The sequence below is a fragment of the Orbilia oligospora genome (assembly GCF_000225545.1).
Source record: "Orbilia oligospora ATCC 24927 unplaced genomic scaffold scaffold00109, whole genome shotgun sequence".
NCBI classification, from domain to species: Eukaryota; Fungi; Ascomycota; class Orbiliomycetes; order Orbiliales; family Orbiliaceae; genus Orbilia; species Orbilia oligospora.
This window is the reverse complement of record NW_011645666.1, coordinates 479,174-498,525: the sequence shown is the minus strand read 5'-3', so window position 1 is coordinate 498,525 and position 19,352 is coordinate 479,174. Positions and strand designations below refer to the sequence as shown.

Here is a 19,352-nt window from a genome sequence, read left to right as displayed (position 1 = left end):
TCCGCGCGTTGTCTCAAGCGCCCGCGTATCTGCGAGATAAAACATCATACATCATGGGGGAAGCAGCCAGTGTACAGCTATAGCTATAGCTAGTACATCCCATGAGGTTTAAAGTATCCGTTAATTATAATACTTGACATTTTGGGAGTGGGATAAGAAGCCAGAAGGTAAATATATGTGTATTTTTTTTGGTTTTTTGTCTTAGCTTTAAATTTATCGATTATCTAGTTACCTTACCTCGAACTTAATTAATATTATAATTCGATCGAACTCCTCGACAGGGCCCACATCGGAGTCATAATAAGGCCTTAAGGCGAAATTTTATAGATTTGATGGATTGACTGGTTTTGTTCATAGATGTTCTCCTGCAATTGAAATCTCGGGCTTGTAGCGTGGCCTACCAGATTGCTTTCAAATATTCACTCCCATGTAGATCCTGAGCACTGGCAGCGCAATATATATATATATTAATCGAAAATCTGCCACAATCCAATCCGAACTATGCGCTCAGAGTGTGCATGTTACTACCACCTCATAACAGAGATGGCAGCTCAAATCCCGAGGATCCAAATGCTATACTCTCATTCATCTCACACCTAAAGTCATCTTTCAGCAAAAATCCATATTTTCCACAGAAACAATAGCCATATACCAAGGTTCTCCGAAGTCTCAGTACCTTACCAGCAAAGCCCGGATTTACCGTTATGTCAGTAGATTTCGGCCCGGCAGGCATACCATTCATGACAGAAAAGGAGTATAATGAAACTTTCGAAACCCACAAGAGTTCGTGTTCGCCGTCGGCATGGAACCCCCGGGCTTGGGGCCGTAAGAGGTGGACGGGCGCACTTCTGGGCATTAGTGTCATTGTTGCCGCTGTTGTGGTTCCGTTAACAGTGGTAATGGCGAATCAATATCCGTCTTATCAGAGACTTGAATACTCGTTGGTAGATATTTGTTAGACGCTCTCCTGTCGTGGATTTTATTATTAGGGAAAACTTGAACTAATAAAATAGATTTAGACAGCGGAGAAAGATTTTTTGACTCGTATGTACACTTGGGTCTAGCTATCATACAAAAATAATGCATTTGCTAAAATTAGACAGATTCGACTATGGGAATGGTACTGAGGCGACCCACGGGTTTACGAAGTAAGAGAGAGAGAGAAAAAGAACCCGACATCGGCACCCAAAAGCAAGCTAACGGCAAACTGATAAAAAAAATGATAGTTATGTGACAAAAGATGGTGCAGAATGGTCTAACTTGACGTATGCTACTTCTAATGAAGCCATCATAAGAGTATTACCGAGAGACCACACCGGTGCCGCCGGACGCCCTACCATTAAGATTCTATCGAAACAGCGGTATACACACGGCTTGTTTATCTTTGATATCGGGCACGTGTCATATGGGTGTGGTACTTGGCCCGCCATATGGATGTCCGATACAGATCTAGGTAAGTTCTATACCCTTATACTTGAATTTAATGCTGAGTAAAACATCGATATCCCAAGTCTAACTGATCCTTTAGATATCTGGCCGAGCCACGGCGAGATAGATATTATTGAATCAGTGAACCAGGGTAATAAAGGAACTCAGTTTACTCTACACACAACAAATGGATGCGAGATGAGCGTCAAAAGAAAGCAGACGGGGAAGGTGCTGTCTAATAACTGTTTGAATAGCACTAACTACAACATGGGCTGTGCTGTACGTGGGGCGCCAGATTCATACGGCGAAGAATTGAACAAAAACCAGGGAGGGGTCTACGCTATGGAATGGAGAACCGCAGGTATTCGGATGTGGTTTTTTCCCAGAAATCGCATTCCTTCAAGTATCAGTATCGGGAAACCAGAGCCGTCCGAATGGGGTATCGCAACAGCAGACTTTCCCTCAACGAAATGTGATATCAACTCGCACTTCAAGAACCACAAGCTAATTATCAATATTTCCCTTTGCGGTGACTGGGCGGGTGCACCATCAGTTTATAACGAGGAGTATGGCTGTCAAATGGAGTGTACTGAATATGTGGGGTCTATGCCTGAGGCATTTAAAGATGCGTATTGGTCCATTAACAGCATTAAGGTGTATAAGGCACCGAATTCGTAATCAGTCAGTTAGTTATTCAGAGATTGAAATTGGAATTTGTCGATTTAAATTCGGGTGTTTGTCGGCTTTGCGGCATTGTAGCGTTGGAATGATAAACTTATCAAAATTTAAATAGCTATAATTAACTACCTCGGGAATTGAATACTGCCAGTGATTATGGAATTCGTATGTTTGGTCCGCCTCGTATATTTCGGATATTCTGATACAATTTGACTGCTTCCCACCCCCTGGGTCCCAGGTTCGCCGTTGGTGTATGCTGTATGTTTTTGACCCTCCTTCTATCCGTTCATATTGTTTACTCGGAAGCTCAACTCCTTTCGTAAACTTCACGAGGACACAAACTACGTGTTTGACTATTATTAATAGAAGAACAGGAAGAATTTTCGGGCTAGAAGATTGGATCATGGCATTGAGAGGACCCGGCGGATCCGAACAGGATCATCTAGATTTTTTTCGGTAGTGATATTCCTACTGAGCCGATGTGGAAAGGATTGTCCAAATTGATATTGATCAGGCTTCACATGACATTACTTCTGGCGTTACTCATCCATACACACGGTCCGCAACCGCCTTGGCATTCTACACAGATAGTACAAATTGCTCTGCGGTACCCACTATAGTTATCTTACCAGAGGTAGCGGATATGCAACTAAGGCTATGCGAGGATAGGCGTACTGAGGACGATTGCCAATATCAAGAATTTGACCTGGAGGGCCTAGGGTACCCGTGGCCCCAAAGAATCCCATCCTTCCGAGAAGTTTTCCCAGCTTATCATCCCCAAAAATCAATGGAGGTAAATTCTCTTCCTAGTTGGGATATTGGGTCGGTCTTCGAGGGTACCGGTACTGGTAGACCCGGTTTTATCGACACAGAAGGGTGAGACACCGATAATGCTATTGATCTATCAAACTTGAGACTAGATGACCCTTTACCTCCCAATGGCCCTGAATTTCTATATGAAGCCATAGAAGGGTTGGAGCAAGAACTTATAGGAGATGTAGACCCAGATTGGGAGATGTTTATGTACAAGCCCGACTGTGGTGGAATTGGAGTCATGGGATTCCGAGTACTACCTCCGAGAGCGTCTGATGTTTGGTATGGTATGCCCCCATACAACTTCTTATTGTCACGGGGGCCGGATATTACAATTGATACAACTAATTTATTGGGCTGCGATAGCCAAGGGGAGTATGTAAATTGGATTGAGGGAGAATACTCAAATTACCGACGAAATCTATTGAAACGCATAGCGTTGGCTGATATGACAGCGAGCGAAGCGGTGCAAGATCTTGAGGCTCTCTATGATGTTAACTTTGTTGGGAATGCAAAAGCGAGAGATGTTTCTAAAAGTATATGGGGAGATGAGAATATCGAAAGGCCAGATGTTATATAAATTAATTTGGGCTTATCGCACTGCACTAAAGTTTTTAGAGGAACAATGCCACTACAGGTGTTGTATTTTTGAAAGTACATGTGTTGTGTGATCTGCGGTACTATGGCCCTCTATGGATCTATGGAGTATGCAGGCCTCCAATCTAGGAGTATGAGACCAGAGTACAATTGGAGTAGCCGTTCCAAAAAAAAAAACCTAATAACCTTGTCGATAACTTATACTGGGCGCAATCAGGAACCTAGCGATTCCAAAATCTACCGATGGTATAGTCATACAAAGCGGAGGCTTGGAGATAAGTTGAGTTCGCAATAAGCTCTGGCAGCGTAAGTGGGACGTTCCGTTTTACCCATCCCTCTCGATATGGGAATCTTTCCTCTTCAAATATCGCCTTAATATACTCGAACGGGACTCTGTCATACTCCGTGACAGACTTCGCACCCCAGACGGACATGACAAGGGCAACCTCTCCGAAGGCTAGAATCGCCTCGCGGAGGCCGAAGTTGACTTTCGGATTCTCTCTCTTTTGCTGCTCTAGGCGTCTATTTCGAAATTGGGCGAAATCCTGGATAGTAAATATCTTTCCCCCGTTCCCGCTATCAGAAGCAGAAGCGAGGAGATCATGCAGGAGGTCCGGTTGAATGGTTGTATTGTCTCCCTGTGCAAAGTCTCTTCGGACGAGCGATACATCATGCTCTACAGCACCGTGGCGTTTTAACTGATCGAGATTGAGCACTGGCTCGCCCTTTTCGTTGACTTGGCCTGGGTTCCTCAAACCGATTCTAGATTCGGAATTTATGGTCGGAAGTCCGGGGAGTTTGTTAAAGAATCCGTGGAAGTAACCCGGTGGTGTTTCTACCCTTTCTGTACTCCCTTCACTTTCATCTTCTTGAGTATGAAGTGTAAATGGTGGTTTTGTAAGGCCAAATGCCACGTCTAGACCCAATCCGAGCTCTTCTTGAAATGCTTTCATGATCTCGTCAGCAGTAATATTGCGGCCATCTCTTGCGATAAACCCATGATTTGCGAGGGAGTTGATGATAGGGCAGGGCCCTCGCGAATCTGTGATTTCGGGGTGCTTCCATTCACCTCGTTTCAAAGTAGTCGGGGTTTGAACGTCCGCCATATTAAAGCTGGATTGCTGTAAATCGATGGATGGAATGTGGATAATATAGCCTGCAGCGCCTGTAGAATCTTTATGAATTAATTCGACTACCTCATATCATCATAAAACGACAGGATCTTCTACGGTCTTAAATAGCGGGGACATGTACACTCATCTCAACTTGTGATACACGAACGGCTCCAATAACCAGTCTAGGCTGGTCAAAGCTCTGGCTGAACCCGCACCTTGCCTGCATGATTAGCATGCATCACCCCTAGTAACCTCGAGCGTAGGTAGCGAAAGGGCTAACATGAACCATATGTTGGTCTCGAGGCTAGCACCGTATGCGGTTCACTGTAACATTATTTGTGTGGTATGCATAAGCTGACAATCCCTCGTTCGTAAGTGGCTAAGTGGTCAAGCTTGGCTCTAAGAGCTTCGCAATTCAGACACGGCACACTTGAGGCATTGCACAAAGAGCGAACTTCCGGAGTTTCGTAGCGTAGCAATGGCAGGCATTGCATGGGACCGCTGCACTTTCTGATAATTGATGGTATAATCCAGCATTCTTCACTGGTTTATTAAAGGATGCTCCGGCTAGCGGTCTACATATTCACGTCAGGTCGTCCGCTAAAGAGCTCAAGATCGATGTCATCAAGAGTCCGAGCTGAGACCCCGAAATTCGTCATCGGCGAGCCCTACAAGTGTGCGATTTTGCCAGAAGCCCCACACTTCTAGTTTCCCGACAAAGGCAGCAAGGGTCAGCTCAAGTAAAAGGATGGGTGGATGCGGGGATGCATGTAGGCCAAGGTTTGGAGCGAAGGCGACCCTAAAAGCTTTAAGATGCAGAACCGACTGCAGCGGATCCTAGGCCTATGCCAGGTAGCTCTAGGTAGCATGATTACATTGCATTCGATTATAATTACACTTGTTGCGTTGATGCTAGCAGAACGTTAACCGCCTCTTCCTATGCTTGTTAGATGCCGGTGGCTGGTGAATGAATCGATCATGGATTCGAATGTTAGATTGCAGCCAGTGTACTGCAGGGTAGGTAACAGTAAGTTAGGTAGGTAAATACTCAAGTACTTAAGTACCTAGGTAATTACTACTAAGTACTTGCTTACCTACTATGTACTTAAGAAGTATTTATAGATGTACTATGAAGCCTTCATGCACCTGGGCAAAGGGCAAGTACTGTTATATTAAGCACTGTGAACTGTGGGCGGCGCTGGTCTCGTTGGTACCAGAGGCGGCACTATGTCTGGCTGGGCAACAGTATGGACAGCGGATGCCTAAGTGTCGCTCGGGCAACCACCAAAAAGAACATAACAAATCTTACAACACCACAAAGAGCATCCCCGTCCCTGCTTTCGATACCATCCACAAAGCAACCTCCGGCTTCACCACCAACCCTTCGGCAGACCTCATCCTTTGGAAACGTCATACCGACCATCTGGTCTCAAATACTTCTGGCTTGATTAGTGTCGCCAAATATCACTCTGAATATTTGCGACGCTTTCCCCACACCTACCTCCGCAATGGCTGCACCATCTAGCCCCTCAAAGATGGTTTCTTCCACCAATCTTTCTCTGTCCAACTCCAGTCCCTGGAGACTTAAAGTGACAGTAGAAGCCCAACCAGATAACGATATGTTTCTCGATCTCGCTGCGGAAGAATCTCTGACGAAACAGACCCGAAAGCCGAAAGCTTCAAGATCGCGACTCGTCTCGAAACCTATCCCAAAACCTGCGATACCTCCCCGCAAGGCGAGAGAAGATACCGCCATGAGCGAGGACTCGCTAGGTCTCGACAATATCAGTGGGATATTCGCAGCTGATTTATCACCGATTCGACCTCCAGTTACGCCGAAGAGGCCCCTGTCGGAAGTTTCGAAAACCCTGAATACCGTCATCGTACCCTTAAAAGGATCCGAGCCGAAGCAGAAGCCGCCTAAGAGGAAAGCAACTCCGGCTCGTAAAAAACCGAAAGAGATCGATCTGTCGATACTGGAACCAGATACTACGCAACTATCAATCGGGGCGACACCCAAGAGAGGACGTGGTCGGCCCAGGAAATCCATAAACAATATGACCGAGGTGGCGGCGGGGGTGGTTAATCGTGAGGATAAAAGTGCCGTGGATGTCCAAAAGGACAATATAAACCAGGTAAGGATGAACATGCCGAAGCATTGGGATAGACATGCTAACCCGGTGCTAGAACGGCACAGACATCGAACCATCTCACCCACAAAAGTCCATCGAAGACACATTCCATATGCCGTCACCACCAAGCTCACCAATTCCACAGACACTAGACCGAGACGTAACGACTATTGAGCACCCCTTAGATGATCAAAATGATCTTTCGATCATGGCGAGCGAAGGTTTCTCAATGATAGCACCCCGACACACAACATCGATGGAAGCCCCTGTGGGCTTAACTACTCCGCGGTCAACACCAGAGATAGAAGATAACCATGACGAGGGGCCGATTCCACTGTTAGATCCCGCTTTAGAGTCGCGCGCTCGCCAAGATGAAGGACTTTTTTCGAGGGGCTCCCAGAGATCCTTGCACACCATAGCCGTTGAAAACGAAGCTGTTCAAAGTGGTGTCGTGGAAGAACCCGATTCTCTTTCTCTAAAGCCTGGGCCTCGAAGGCGAAGGAGTTTGCGACTCATGCCGAATCTAGCAGCCGACGATCCAGCAGAATCATCTTCTAAGACCTCCAAAGTGATTGAAAGATTCCGCGAGCTTACGAACAATGCCGCCAAAGCAAATGAACTCCCACACCCCGAACCTAGAGACGAAGCATCTAGTTTCAGAAGATTTCTGCAAACTGGGCCCGATAAAATCGTGCCTGGGACCTATGACGAGTCCACTGTATATTTTGCAAATAAGAAACCTGTCCAATCTATAGACAGGAGAAGGCAAACCCCGGCGAAAAAGTCAAGGTCCGGTATTATCGAACCTGCAGAAGAAGGCTTTGGGAATATCCTTCCGGAACACCTTCTCCCGCCAACAAAATCGGCAGGTAAACAGAAAGTGACTACTAAAAACTCCACCCCGAACACCCGGGCCGCAGCTGCTAGACCCCCTCCGAGAGAGACCCCAGTGGCGCAACAGATGCCATCGAATGTATTCGACGAAGAAGGGAGGTCTGTGCGGTGGCACGATGATGTTATGGGCGGAAGTTTTTCCCTCAATTCAGGCTCCATAGACCAGCGGCCTGAACCGGATGCTCCCCAACAAGAATCTACTCACAGATTGCTCGAGAATGAGGTTATCATCGAGCCATTCCGGCTTCATGCTGGAAAACTAGACGACGGGACTCTTATGCCCTTGGTTGTTCGCAAAGCATGGGTTGATCGTTATTGGGCAGTTTTAACAAACCTGTCGTATCCTAATACCAAATTAGTAAAAAGAAGCAAACGTTCGATGGCTAAATTGCACCCGGAGGAGTCAGCCGAGGAATCTATGGAAAGAAGGCGAAGGATCCTGGAAACCTTCCCGAGGAATAATGAAGGACACTTGGTTTTATCAGAGCAGGACTCAAATATCATCGATGCCTTTGAGGAGCATATGAGACGAGAGATCTTAGGCGAAAGACGGGTCGCAGGTGAGACCCGACGCATGTGGGGTTTCTCAAGACACCAGATCAAAGAGGCGTTGATTGTTCTAAAAGTATCAAGACAAAGGCGGATCCAATGGGCGGTTTCTGCCGGCGAAAGGCTTGAAGACTGGGGTCTTGCATGAACCCCACTCTTCGTCCAATATTTCATTTGTATAATGGCGTTCTTGCTGGGATGTGGTGCCGGCGTTGATGGGTTTAAGGCCCTCATAACATGATTAATGAGGATGACTTGTTAGATATGCCACAGTTAGACAATCCGGTCCGCGAATAAGCTTCGCGGGTATATTTTGAACCTCGGGTGCAGAAGTATCACCAATCAACATGGTCCTAAGAACAATATCAATCAATTCCATGTAGCTCCAAAATGATTCTAGGGCGGACGACCAGGCCATGATGATGCATGCCAAGGCGAGCCTAACCAATTGCCGAGAAAATTAAAAGCATCAGTGCTGCAACAGCTATCTTTTCGATTTTGCCTATTCAGCTGCTGCACAGATCCTCCATTTTTATATTATGTAAAGGGCATATTATAATACAAATTCCTCCGTAGGCGTTTATCCAGCACTGAACCATGGATTCCATCTATTCAGCCTCTTTTCCCAAACCAAAAATTCACTGATTAATTCCCGGTTTCAGCATCCGAAGTTCAAACCCCTGTCCGTCCGGACCTGGGTAACCCCCAAATCCTCGTATCTCGGACAGTGGCGGCCTCAACTTTAGCTGAGCGTTCGTTCTGATCGCGGGAGCGGGGTTGCATATGCCACCACATAAAACCCTCTCATGAGTCCTAGTCCCAATTCGAATTCTTCCGGTTCCCAATAACCCCCCCGCTGGGGCAGGTCCAAGTCCTAGATTATTGATTTGGGTGATTACTACACAACCTAACAGAGCGTATGCTAAACCACATGGCTGTTCCCGTCGGCCCGGATGAGCGACTACTAAGGGCTTACTAAGTACTATGAATAGTAGAACGTCGGTTATTGAACCATGGATGGAGAAATGCCCCAGCAAGCTCGTCTGTCGAGGTTCTCGAACTTTCAATATATCACGAGAGGTCACCCCTCATCGAATACATGCCCCCGTGATGATTGCCAAGATACAAATGGGATAGCGTCTTTGCCAGGACCTATGGCGGTCAGAGATCTCGAAGCCACTTCGCAAACTGGACCGATGGATGCATACAACATTATCAAGCCTAAGCAGGCTTTATATACGACGTCAATTGGGCTATCACGAAGACATACACTTTCATCTCCAGAAAGATTCAATCCGGTCACTAAGCGGAAAAGAACGTACATCCAGTCCTGCTATCCTGATTTAGAATCCAGACATCCCTTCTCTCGCATAAAAATAACAAAAAATTCTCTGCATCTTACCAAGATGCACACGCCTAGCCAAAGAGTCAACCTTCTGGACTTACCTTCAGAGCTACTGGCAAACATTGTCGTCTTTGTTATCGAATCGCCCCCATCCGGAGAACAGAATTTCTTATCAAAAACTGCTTTTGCACAAGCGCCACCGGCTCGTCGATGGACTCTTGACACGACACCTCACCGTGAAGATAGTATCTTTGACATTATTGCTATTTTAAACATGGATAATCGGGACAACCGCTATGAGACACCTCAAAATAGAGAGGAAGCCTTCTACCCTAGTAGGATGCTCAATTCGCTAGCAAGTACTTGCCAGAAACTGAGAAAGCTTGTTAGGTTGAAGGAGTGGGATGCACGATTTTGGCGGCCAGCTGCAAGGCTCTATTACCATTTGACCTACTACCCCAAAGTTTTACCCGATAGCCTGGATCTCATCCAGGGTTTCCTGCCTATAAACCAAACATCATGGAGAAACTTTTTGACTTGTACCGTTCATTACATCGATACTAGACGAAGGGGGGTGGAGAGCTTTGGAACAAAGGCTGGTTGCAACCCTGTTATTACATGGAGAGATTACCAGGCTGAGGTGAGCAGAAGCCATGAGTCTTCGTACCAACACCGGAGTCTCATTATGCTATGTCGGCAACCTGGACCTGATCTTTTTGACATTTCGTGGGATGCTGCTACCGGGCGATACACGCTCGCAATGGGCCTAAACGGGGGCAAATCATACGCCTCAGTTGACGGGAGGGGTTTCTTTACTCGAGGCGAGACCCTCAGACCAGACCTCATTCGGAGCCGTCGGGGCTTATTTCCAGCAGATATTCTCGAAGTTAAAAACGACCGATTCGGTATTGTCAAAATCGGAGCAAGGGGCTTGAGTTCTGTGGCCAGTTCCCCACGCCCCCAGAGTAATCGCCTCGATCGAACCTTTCAGGATGTGCTACGTTGGGATCTGTCGTGCGTACCTGAGGTACTTGGGGACGAAAAGGCAAGAATAGCAAGGTGTGCTTCGTGGGGTGGGTATCTTTGTTTTACTCTGTTTAAGCAGAACTTTGCGGACCCAACAGCGCCTTTTCTTGATCCGGAAGAAGATAGCATGGTCTACTGTATCAAAGCAATATCTACCACGGGTTCAATTAACCACAATCCCTATGTAGACAATTATCGCAGTGAGCTCCTTTGGTCTCATGATTTCAGAACGCCCGCCCAAACAACAGAGGATGGGAGGACGCTCGAACCCGCCGTCTGCCAAATTGCCCTCTCAAAATCATATGCAGCAATACTCCTACGTTGGAACAGCGCCTCTGTTTTCAAGCGTATTGTTAATGATAAACGACAACTATATATCATCGACCTTCAAACGCAAAATGTAGTTCGTTGTTTCAACCTCCCGGCGTTCAGATGGGACTTTCGGCACACCGATATGGGGGACGAGTACAAGCAGATCCGACTCGAGAAACTAGGCGCATTGTATGACGACACGAAGGCGGTTCATCGAGCAACCCGGGTCCATGATGATAAACTTACCCTACTGGAATATGATTCTCCCGGAAGCCCGGAGCGTCCGCTAGCCAAAATTATAACTGGAAGCCACGACTATTGCAATTGGGTATGGGACCTCAGTCAAGAGTCTGATAACGAGCCGTCCATAGTCCTGGATGATTTTTATTGGGATACGGACACCAACGGGCAGTCTGGGCAACAGCATGCCCCGAAGGGAAACAAATGGAGCAAGTTCAAAGAAAGAGCTGGATGGTGGTGTTCTACCCCAAATCAGGTGCTAGACTTTTGGCATGACTTTTCTGTCACACCAGACGGCAGATTTTTTGCCGCCATACGAGCCGGTCGGACCTTTATATGGGATTTGAATGAGAAAAGGCCTACGATCAGAGGTTATACATCCGAGCCCAGAGACGAAGATATAGCCTCAACCTCATGTGAAACGGTCAAGTCACTTGAGCGTTATCTCGGTCGTCCGACTGAAGCATGCGACCATCGTCACGGGCATGCATTCCTACGTTGGTTCGAATTCAGGAACAGGGTCCCCGAGCAAGGGCTATGGATGGTATTTGATGATTGGTCGGTTGTATACCTTGACCGGAACGATATTCTTGAGGCATGCGGTCTAGCACAACGGGAGTGGCTATTTTCAGAAGACGACTTTGAGTCAATTAATTCGAGTCTGCACATGGCGGGGTTAATCACCATAGATGACGGGGAGGAGGACGAAGATACAGAAAGATAAGCACGACACCACGGCATAACGGTAATGTACCTATAAACCCTAGTAAGTATTTCCTTTATTCACATATTTCCGACATTTCGACAGCGGAGTCTTGGGGGCCTATGCATAAGCATGGAGTTTTTTTTTTTTGTCAAACAGCCGGTACATGATATATTTTTTAGTTTAATGAATTCATGAAATATATGCTGGGCGATTTTGTTCCCTAGCCTCAAGATACCCACATTAATTGAAGAAAGAAAGAAAAAAAAAGGTTGGCCACTGCGAATATCAAACACTCATGCAAGCTTATCTCCACGATAGATGATACAATTTAATGCCTTAAAATTTAAAGCCCTCACGGCTAAGTACCTAGGTAGAATCCAGTGGAATGATTTAGTTTGACTAGAACTAACGACCCTAATATTAATGAATGACGTATGAATCTCAACGGCTATGCCACAAGCGCCAGCTAACAGTGCATTCTACTGCGGGGAACACAACTGCATGACAACATATCCTAGCCCTGCGCTATAATCCAAATTTGAACCCGAGGGCGGAGGCTAAAAATTCTACTACTTATAAAAAATTTATAATCCCTCAGTGAGGAGTCAATTTAATCCGATCCAATTCAACTTTAATTTTTCTACATCACAGAGGGGAAAGCTAAAGTGCGGTGCTGACCAAAAAAAAAAGAAGAAGAAGAAGAGAGAGAAAGAGAAGACTCCGACAACAATGGCCACTTCTGCTACAACCGCGGCGGTCACAGCTGCTGCTGCTCCGACGGAAACTACGACGGAAACTACAACAAAACCTAGCACGGTAAAAGTGTTGGTCGTACTTTCTTCCCACGAGCACTTGGGAAATACGGGAAAGAAAACGGGATGGTATCTTGTATGTGGTTTGCTCGGTCACTGCGGGGTTCCAATTGAGGGGTACTTTGGATTTCCATGACTGACTCGACCGAACCTATACAGCCCGAATTCGCGCACCCATACTACGTGCTTGAGGTACTTCCGCCCTTCACCGATAGATATAAATGACACGAAGACACATACTGTCCCAGAAGAAGGAACGCTGACAAGACGTTAATATATTATTACGTCCGTTAGCCATACGCTACTTTTACAATCGCATCACCGAGGGGTGGTCCATCGCCACTTGATCCTAGCTCTGTTGAAGCATTCAAGAATGACCCGATTTCGCAAAAGTTTCTGGCCGAAAAGGAGGAACTCTGGACAAGGACGGAAATGCTGTTCAAGTTTTTAGGAAAGGCAAATTTATTTGACGCTGTCAGTTATATCCACACCTTCGTTTTCAAATCAAGCTTAGTCATCAGAGTTAACGTGGCGATCTTGTTATAGCTTTTCTACGTTGGTGGACACGGACGTAAGTAATTAAGATGTGCTATATAAGTTTATTTGGACTAATAGTTATTGAACCTCAGCCATGTTCGATCTCGCCATCGATGCGACATCCCAGGCCTTGATCAAGGAATTTTACGAAAAAGGCAAGATCGTCAGGTAAATAGACCGCTCCGCCTCACGCGCGCCATGATCCCCTTCCTTGAAAGGAGAAGAAAACTAACATAACTCCAACAAAAACCCCATAGTGCCGTCTGCCACGGCCCAGCCGCTTTTGTAAACGTAAAGCTCATAGACGGCGAGCACCTTCTCCAAGACCAACCTGTCACTGGATTTTCCAATTACGAAGAAGAGGTAGTTGGTTTAACCAAGGCTATGCCGTTCTTGCTTGAGGACGCTTTGGATAAGGCTAGCCGCAGGAAGTTCGAAAAAGCAGAAGAGCCTTGGGCTCCACATGTTGCTGTTGGAAGGGGCGGAAGGCTCATTACCGGTATGTAGTAGTTATGTTTGAAGACAGTTATAATAACCTGTTGGATTTCACATGAACTGATGTGTCGATGACTACGACAGGGCAAAATCCGGCTTCTGCGACACCGCTTGGGGAGGAATTATTGAAGCAGTTGGGAATTAGCACCTAAAGTTTTAGCGGATGGCTTTCCTTTCTTAACTGGGCTGGAACAAAAACGAACAGCTTTGGAGTTCTGGCGTCAAGTGAATAGGCTGGTTTACGGCACAAAGTCAATACCTAGGCACAGGCATTGTTTTGTAACATCGGCATTTTAAATTCGTCTTTTTATTCTTTTATTAACTTATGTGCAGGATGGTTTTTAAATGAAAGGAAGATGATGAAACGTAATAGGAAAATGTGATGCTACAATTTGTTCATTTCAGATCCTTAGTATAACTGCGGCATCGTATGCGGCAAGGGTGGTACTTACATTTGAGGCTACCATAGGTTTTGGTTGTTCCCTTGCCGGAATTTTCCCCGTTCGTAGGATTCTAAGGGTATCTCCGCGACTTAGATGCGACTTATATATTCAGGGCCTCTCGGGTTATATATCTATGGTTATCCAGCCTCGCGGGTAGTTATCATAAGCGGAGAGTTCCGTGCTCACGGGGCCGGGACTACATTGCGCAATACAGCCCCTCTTAATACATGCTATACTAAATATCTAATTATGTAAGTACTTACCTATGTATAGCCGTGTGCACGGGTCCAGTTTATAGATTTAATTAAGTTAACTATGCTACTCGCGGCGAGTGCGCATGCGTCTCCATATGATTACTACCCACCTAGCTATTACCTTGACAAACGAATGGCGAAACACCGTCGCGTCTCGGAATCCTGGCATCGTATTGTGAGGGTTTGGCTGAGGATTAAGTAAAAACAATGCTGCCTAGTATCTGGGGGGTTTTTTTTTTTTTTTGTTCTGTTCTATCCTGTTCTCTATTCCTTCGAGGCTGGTTCGACCATCTTGTTGCAATTCGTTTTGCAATTGTGTTACATTGGACATTTTAGCGGCTGCTCCTGCCCAGATTTGAAATTTTGAATTCCCAAAATCTTCCCTCCGAAATGCTTTTAGAATTCCTCCGCGATCTAATCTATGTTTCCTGCGAGAGAACCGTCAGGGGGGAAGGGGATAAGAAGAAAAACGGTGGAAGTATCTACGAAACATTTCCTTACCGGTATGTATGTATGGATGTACGACGTAACATGCAAGGAAGGGATACCCCGGAGATTTCGATGCGTGTTTGTACGCCCCAGACCTTCATGAAGCGAAGGAAGATACTTAATAGATCGATACCTACCTATAGCAAGTATACAGCGGGTGAAATATCCATATCCATGTCCTGTCACACCCGTCTCCGAAAGACCGGGAGGTCGAGGAACAGGCCCAAGGGTATAGCTTGTTTTTTCTCCTGTCAACATCTAAAAATGTTCGAAAGCGTTCTGGGCCACGAGAGTTCGACGGATAACCACATGCGCATGCTCATGCTTGGACATTGTCAAGATTCAAGGTACCTTCAAGATCTTGCAAGCGGGGTGGAACATTACATGTCGGGCATGTCGCCTGTTTTTAGTTGTCACCCCCAACTAGCTACTGGCTAGCTAGCTGCTAGCTTGAAGCTGGATTTTATATCCCGGGCCGAAACATATATTTTGTGCGAACCACAAAATATAAGACATCGCATCGATACGAGCAGGTACATGTACAGGGGAACAAGTGAGAAGAGAAAAAATCAATTGCTGGGTGGTCTTGTATCCAACGTACCAACTACCGCATAAGCATATGTCGCGTTAGTAAATCTGTTCACCAAGCTAACGGCCCAAAACCAACCTCGGAAGCGTCCGATGGGTGGAGCCCCTTGCTTCTCTTTGAAGCGAGTAATGTGAACCGAATCATGCAAGTTCAATGCACGCCCGGTACAGTCTTTTCTCTTCTTATCTTTTTTTTCCCCCCCCCTCCAAGATGTATGTAAGATGATGTTCCATTCCCGTTGACTTGTGACTATGGGAAATGATGATGCCTAGATCTCGATCTTTTCGTTCATATGATCGATCAAGCCATGGCCATTCGCGGGATGTCCGGATTGTTTAAGGGATGTTTGGCTAGGTTTAAGGTGTTGTATAAGAATTGAAATAAACCAACATCCATATGAATTCACAGCCACTGATGCCAGTTCAATTGGCTCCGTTGGATGTTTAAACAGAGCTTATGCAGGTCCAGTCCAGTCCAGTCCGGTTCAGAAGAGTTATTTTACTTTATTTTTTTATGATTTAGGATGATGAGGATGGGTCGTGTTCATGTTCGAATTCGGCAGACGGTTTCGGATGCTGATGATGACTGTTGGAATGGAATTGGAAGCAATCAAGCCAGCCCAGCATGCACGCACACCGGACACCCGAAAAAAGGGAACAGGAGACTGGTCCTAGCTCTGCAGGATCCCCACCAGGAACCGGAAGGCCGATGTTGCAATTGAAGCCCTAATATCTGGCACGGAATAGAGCTAGTCGGTTTTGTTCTTGCAGGTTGGGTTTCTAATCATTATTAAGTAATGACATAGAGGCCAACTGGGCCCATGTCCGTCCGTATACCAAATAGATCCCAGATGCCCGGACGGCTCTGCATTGAATTCTAATGAATGCGGTTGCATATGCATCCAATGTTATTGCAGTGGTGTTTTTTTTTTTTGTTCTTCCTCCAAATGGCGTTCGCCGCCACCGCCGCTGTACAAGGTCTCAAACGGGTTCCCTTTGCCGTGACTTTAAAAGTATGTTTCAGGGAACAGTCAGGGAAAAAAAAAAAAAAACAAGTCCATTGATAGATCGAATCGGGATTGATATAAGACCTTACTAAATTCCTTTGATCTCTTGGATTCCTTAGATATACTCTTTTCAATAGGGAATCTTACCTAGTTATCTGATCAGTACTGTGGAAGTCATGAATCCGATCCCATAGCCGTTGCAATTGGAAGTGCAGTGCAAGTGTTCCATATCTGAGCTGCGAAAGTTGTCGCCAGTCGGAATTTTTATTTTCTTCCTTCCTCCCCTCTTCTCTTTCACCTACCTAAAAGCAACCTTCCCTGACCTCTCACGCACGCTAAGCTTCGGCTCCAGCAGCAGCAACAATGGCCGGTCAGCAACGACCAGAAGTCTTTCGTTCGACGACAAGAGAAGTCGTCTGTGTTTTAACTCTGTGTTCTTCTGTCGCTACATCAAGTCTCGGTTCTGGTAAGTTCTGCTTCTTTTATTTTCCTTCTCTCTCCCTGAATTTGTTCTTTTTTTTTTAATTTAATTTAATTTTTATTTTTTAAAGAAAAATAAAAATAAAAAATAAAGAAGGGGCCAGAGAGGGAGAGAAAATAAAAGCTCTTTCGTTTGTGGGTGCTAACTGCAGGACAGGTTCTCTCCAAGTTGCTCTCCCTAAAATCGGGAAATACTACAACATCGATGGAGGTCAGTACTCTCTTTCTGACGTAGGGAAACTGCAGGAAATGCCTAATAGTCCTTTTAGGGGATCTGACATGGATCATTGCTTCTGGTACTTTGACCGCTGGTTCCTTTCTTCTGCTTTGTGGTTCTCTCTCGGTAAGTCCATTTCTCTGCGACATCCTGTATCCTAAGGAATGTCAGCTAAATATTTCGCAAAACAGGACATTGTTGGTCGAAAACGTATGCTATTCATCAGTTACGGATGGTTTTCTCTCTGGAATCTCGCTGCTGGTTTTGCCAAAAGCCATATCCTGTTCGACATATTTCGTGGCCTGGCCGGAATTGGTTAGTACCTTGCCTCATCGATTCAAGCTGAAGTCGAAATGTATTAGATGAAGGATTTCGAAGCTAACATTACGTCTGCCTTACCTGTTATATAGGAACTGTAAGTTCGATGGTCCCTTGTTAAGACGGTCTCAGGCATGTCCCGCGAAGCTAACATGGATGATGTTTCTTCTCCCTATTCAAGGCCGGAGCTATTCCTGCTTGTGTCGGGATCCTAGGATCTACGTATCAACGAGGAACAAGGAAGAATAAGGCTTTCGCTGTCCTCGGCGGGTTCCAACCTCTTGGCTACGTCTTTGGTGGGTTTCATTCCATATCATCAGTTGCCTAAGTACTAGGTCCCTTAGCTAAGAAAGCTTCACGCTGACAACTGTGTTGATATTGATAGGTATTGTCACTGGTGGTATTGCAACTGAGTTCCTCTCATGGCAGGCGAATGTCTGGTTCCTGGCGATCTTGTACACTGCTATCACGATCCTTACATGGTTCTTTGTCCCATCAGACCAAGAACTTCTTGAGCATGTCCAGAAGCAGGAGCTGCAAGGCAACCGGATGAGTGGTATCCAGCAGTCACAGTCCGTCATCGTTCAAAAGCCCATCTCGACCCTCCTTAAACAAGTCGACTTCATTGGAGCCTTTCTTGTCACTGCTGGTTTCGCCCTTTTTGTCTTCTCACTCACTTCAGCATCCAAAGCTGCTAGCGGATGGACTTCCCCCGAAATCCTGTCCTGTCTTATCATCGGACTCGCACTCGTTTTCGCATTCTTGGGATGGCAGTGGTATATTGGTCGCAAAGATAATGAGTCCGGCGTGCAGCCGCTTATGCCATTATCTATTTGGAAGTATCCTAATCTTGGATTGGTAAGGCTCTTTTCACCCTTCATCTCATTCCAACTTTGATTATTGATGCGATGAACATAGGTTATGGTCATTGTTACGCTCGGATTCATCAACTTTACTGGAGTCCTGATGTTCTGGAGTACGCTTTGGTTCCAAGAAATTAATAAGGTTTCTCCTTTGATGACTACAGCCCGTTACCTACCGCAAGTTATTGGAGGGTTTATAGTCAATGCTTTTGCTGCTTATACTCTCCATATTATGTAAGTTCCCTTTCTTAACTTTATTTTGCTTCCTACCATTCCCAACACGACTTTGCTAAACCACAATCATTTCGTATAGACCCGGAAAACTACTTTTAATTGTCGGCATGGTTTCGTTTACCGGTTCCACTTTGTTATTCGCTCTCCAACCTGCAAATGTTTCTTATTGGGCTATGGCTTTTCCTTCATTGTGTTTATCAGTTATCGGCGCCGACCTGGTCTACATGGTTTCCAATCTTTTCGTCTCAGAGTCGGTCCCAAACAATCTCAAGTCAACCGCTGGCGCCGTTTTCAACACTGTCATTGCTCTAGCTAACACTATTGGCCTGGGTGCCGGCGCAGCAGTCGCCAATTCAGTCGCTAACCGTGGACCCCGTGCTGGCGAGAGTGCCGAAGACTTCACTGTTCGGACTTATCAATCCGCTTTCTGGTTTGCAACAGCCGCAACAGCAATTGCTACGATCCTTTGTTTGTTTGTGAAGGTTGGACGACAAGGTCATGAAAAACCGGGAGATATTGAAGATTCTACTTCAGAAAACGGTGTTCATGGTGCCGTTGAAGCTCATCAGAACAATGAGAGTGGGACCACTGTCATTGCGGCCGAAGGGCAAGAAAAGGGACTCGAAATAGACCGTAGTACACCAATGCAGTCTTTGTCTGTTCTGGATTTCGACGACAAGGGAACAACTGTTGCTAACAGTCCTATACCTCCCGAAAGTCATGAACCTAAAGTTGAATTTGATGAGAAAAAGGGCTAATTAAGTATGCTCTATCCCCTAT

At 45.9% G+C, this 19,352-nt stretch overlaps 7 protein-coding genes across 7 annotated transcripts; 6 read left to right on the top strand and 1 right to left on the bottom strand.

Annotated features, from left to right (window-relative positions):
* Positions 1–704: 704 nt before the first annotated feature.
* Positions 705–2,106, top strand: AOL_s00109g145 (uncharacterized protein; the record flags this gene model as incomplete). Its single annotated transcript, XM_011126626.1, has 5 exons — positions 705–954; positions 1,020–1,044; positions 1,104–1,148; positions 1,227–1,453; positions 1,529–2,106. The coding sequence occupies 5 exons, from the start codon at positions 705–707 to the stop codon at positions 2,104–2,106; spliced, it is 1,125 nt and encodes a 374-aa protein (XP_011124928.1).
* Positions 2,107–2,893: 787 nt separating this feature from the next.
* AOL_s00109g144 (uncharacterized protein) lies at positions 2,894–3,499 on the top strand (the record flags this gene model as incomplete). The annotated part of the gene is made up of 4 exons (XM_011126625.1): positions 2,894–2,954; positions 3,027–3,206; positions 3,286–3,294; positions 3,357–3,499. 4 exons carry the CDS (start codon positions 2,894–2,896, stop codon positions 3,497–3,499), a joined length of 393 nt encoding a protein of 130 aa, XP_011124927.1.
* Positions 3,500–3,737: 238 nt separating this feature from the next.
* AOL_s00109g143 (uncharacterized protein) lies at positions 3,738–4,622 on the bottom strand (the record flags this gene model as incomplete). The annotated part of the gene is made up of 1 exon (XM_011126624.1): positions 3,738–4,622. The coding sequence occupies one exon, from the start codon at positions 4,620–4,622 to the stop codon at positions 3,738–3,740; it is 885 nt and encodes a 294-aa protein (XP_011124926.1).
* A 1,517-nt stretch (positions 4,623–6,139) lies between these two features.
* Positions 6,140–8,354, top strand: AOL_s00109g142 (uncharacterized protein; the record flags this gene model as incomplete). Its single annotated transcript, XM_011126623.1, has 2 exons — positions 6,140–6,766; positions 6,819–8,354. 2 exons carry the CDS (start codon positions 6,140–6,142, stop codon positions 8,352–8,354), a joined length of 2,163 nt encoding a protein of 720 aa, XP_011124925.1.
* Positions 8,355–9,219: 865 nt separating this feature from the next.
* On the top strand, positions 9,220–11,853 carry AOL_s00109g141 (uncharacterized protein; the record flags this gene model as incomplete). Its single annotated transcript, XM_011126622.1, has 1 exon — positions 9,220–11,853. The coding sequence occupies one exon, from the start codon at positions 9,220–9,222 to the stop codon at positions 11,851–11,853; it is 2,634 nt and encodes an 877-aa protein (XP_011124924.1).
* Positions 11,854–12,564: 711 nt separating this feature from the next.
* On the top strand, positions 12,565–13,831 carry AOL_s00109g140 (uncharacterized protein; the record flags this gene model as incomplete). Its single annotated transcript, XM_011126621.1, has 7 exons — positions 12,565–12,723; positions 12,807–12,839; positions 12,942–13,121; positions 13,194–13,218; positions 13,277–13,352; positions 13,442–13,683; positions 13,764–13,831. The coding sequence occupies 7 exons, from the start codon at positions 12,565–12,567 to the stop codon at positions 13,829–13,831; spliced, it is 783 nt and encodes a 260-aa protein (XP_011124923.1).
* Positions 13,832–16,823: 2,992 nt separating this feature from the next.
* On the top strand, positions 16,824–19,330 carry AOL_s00109g139 (uncharacterized protein; the record flags this gene model as incomplete). Its single annotated transcript, XM_011126620.1, has 9 exons — positions 16,824–16,926; positions 17,098–17,151; positions 17,210–17,283; positions 17,349–17,472; positions 17,568–17,584; positions 17,657–17,771; positions 17,861–18,333; positions 18,394–18,572; positions 18,652–19,330. 9 exons carry the CDS (start codon positions 16,824–16,826, stop codon positions 19,328–19,330), a joined length of 1,818 nt encoding a protein of 605 aa, XP_011124922.1.
* Between the last annotated feature and the right edge of the window lie 22 nt (positions 19,331–19,352).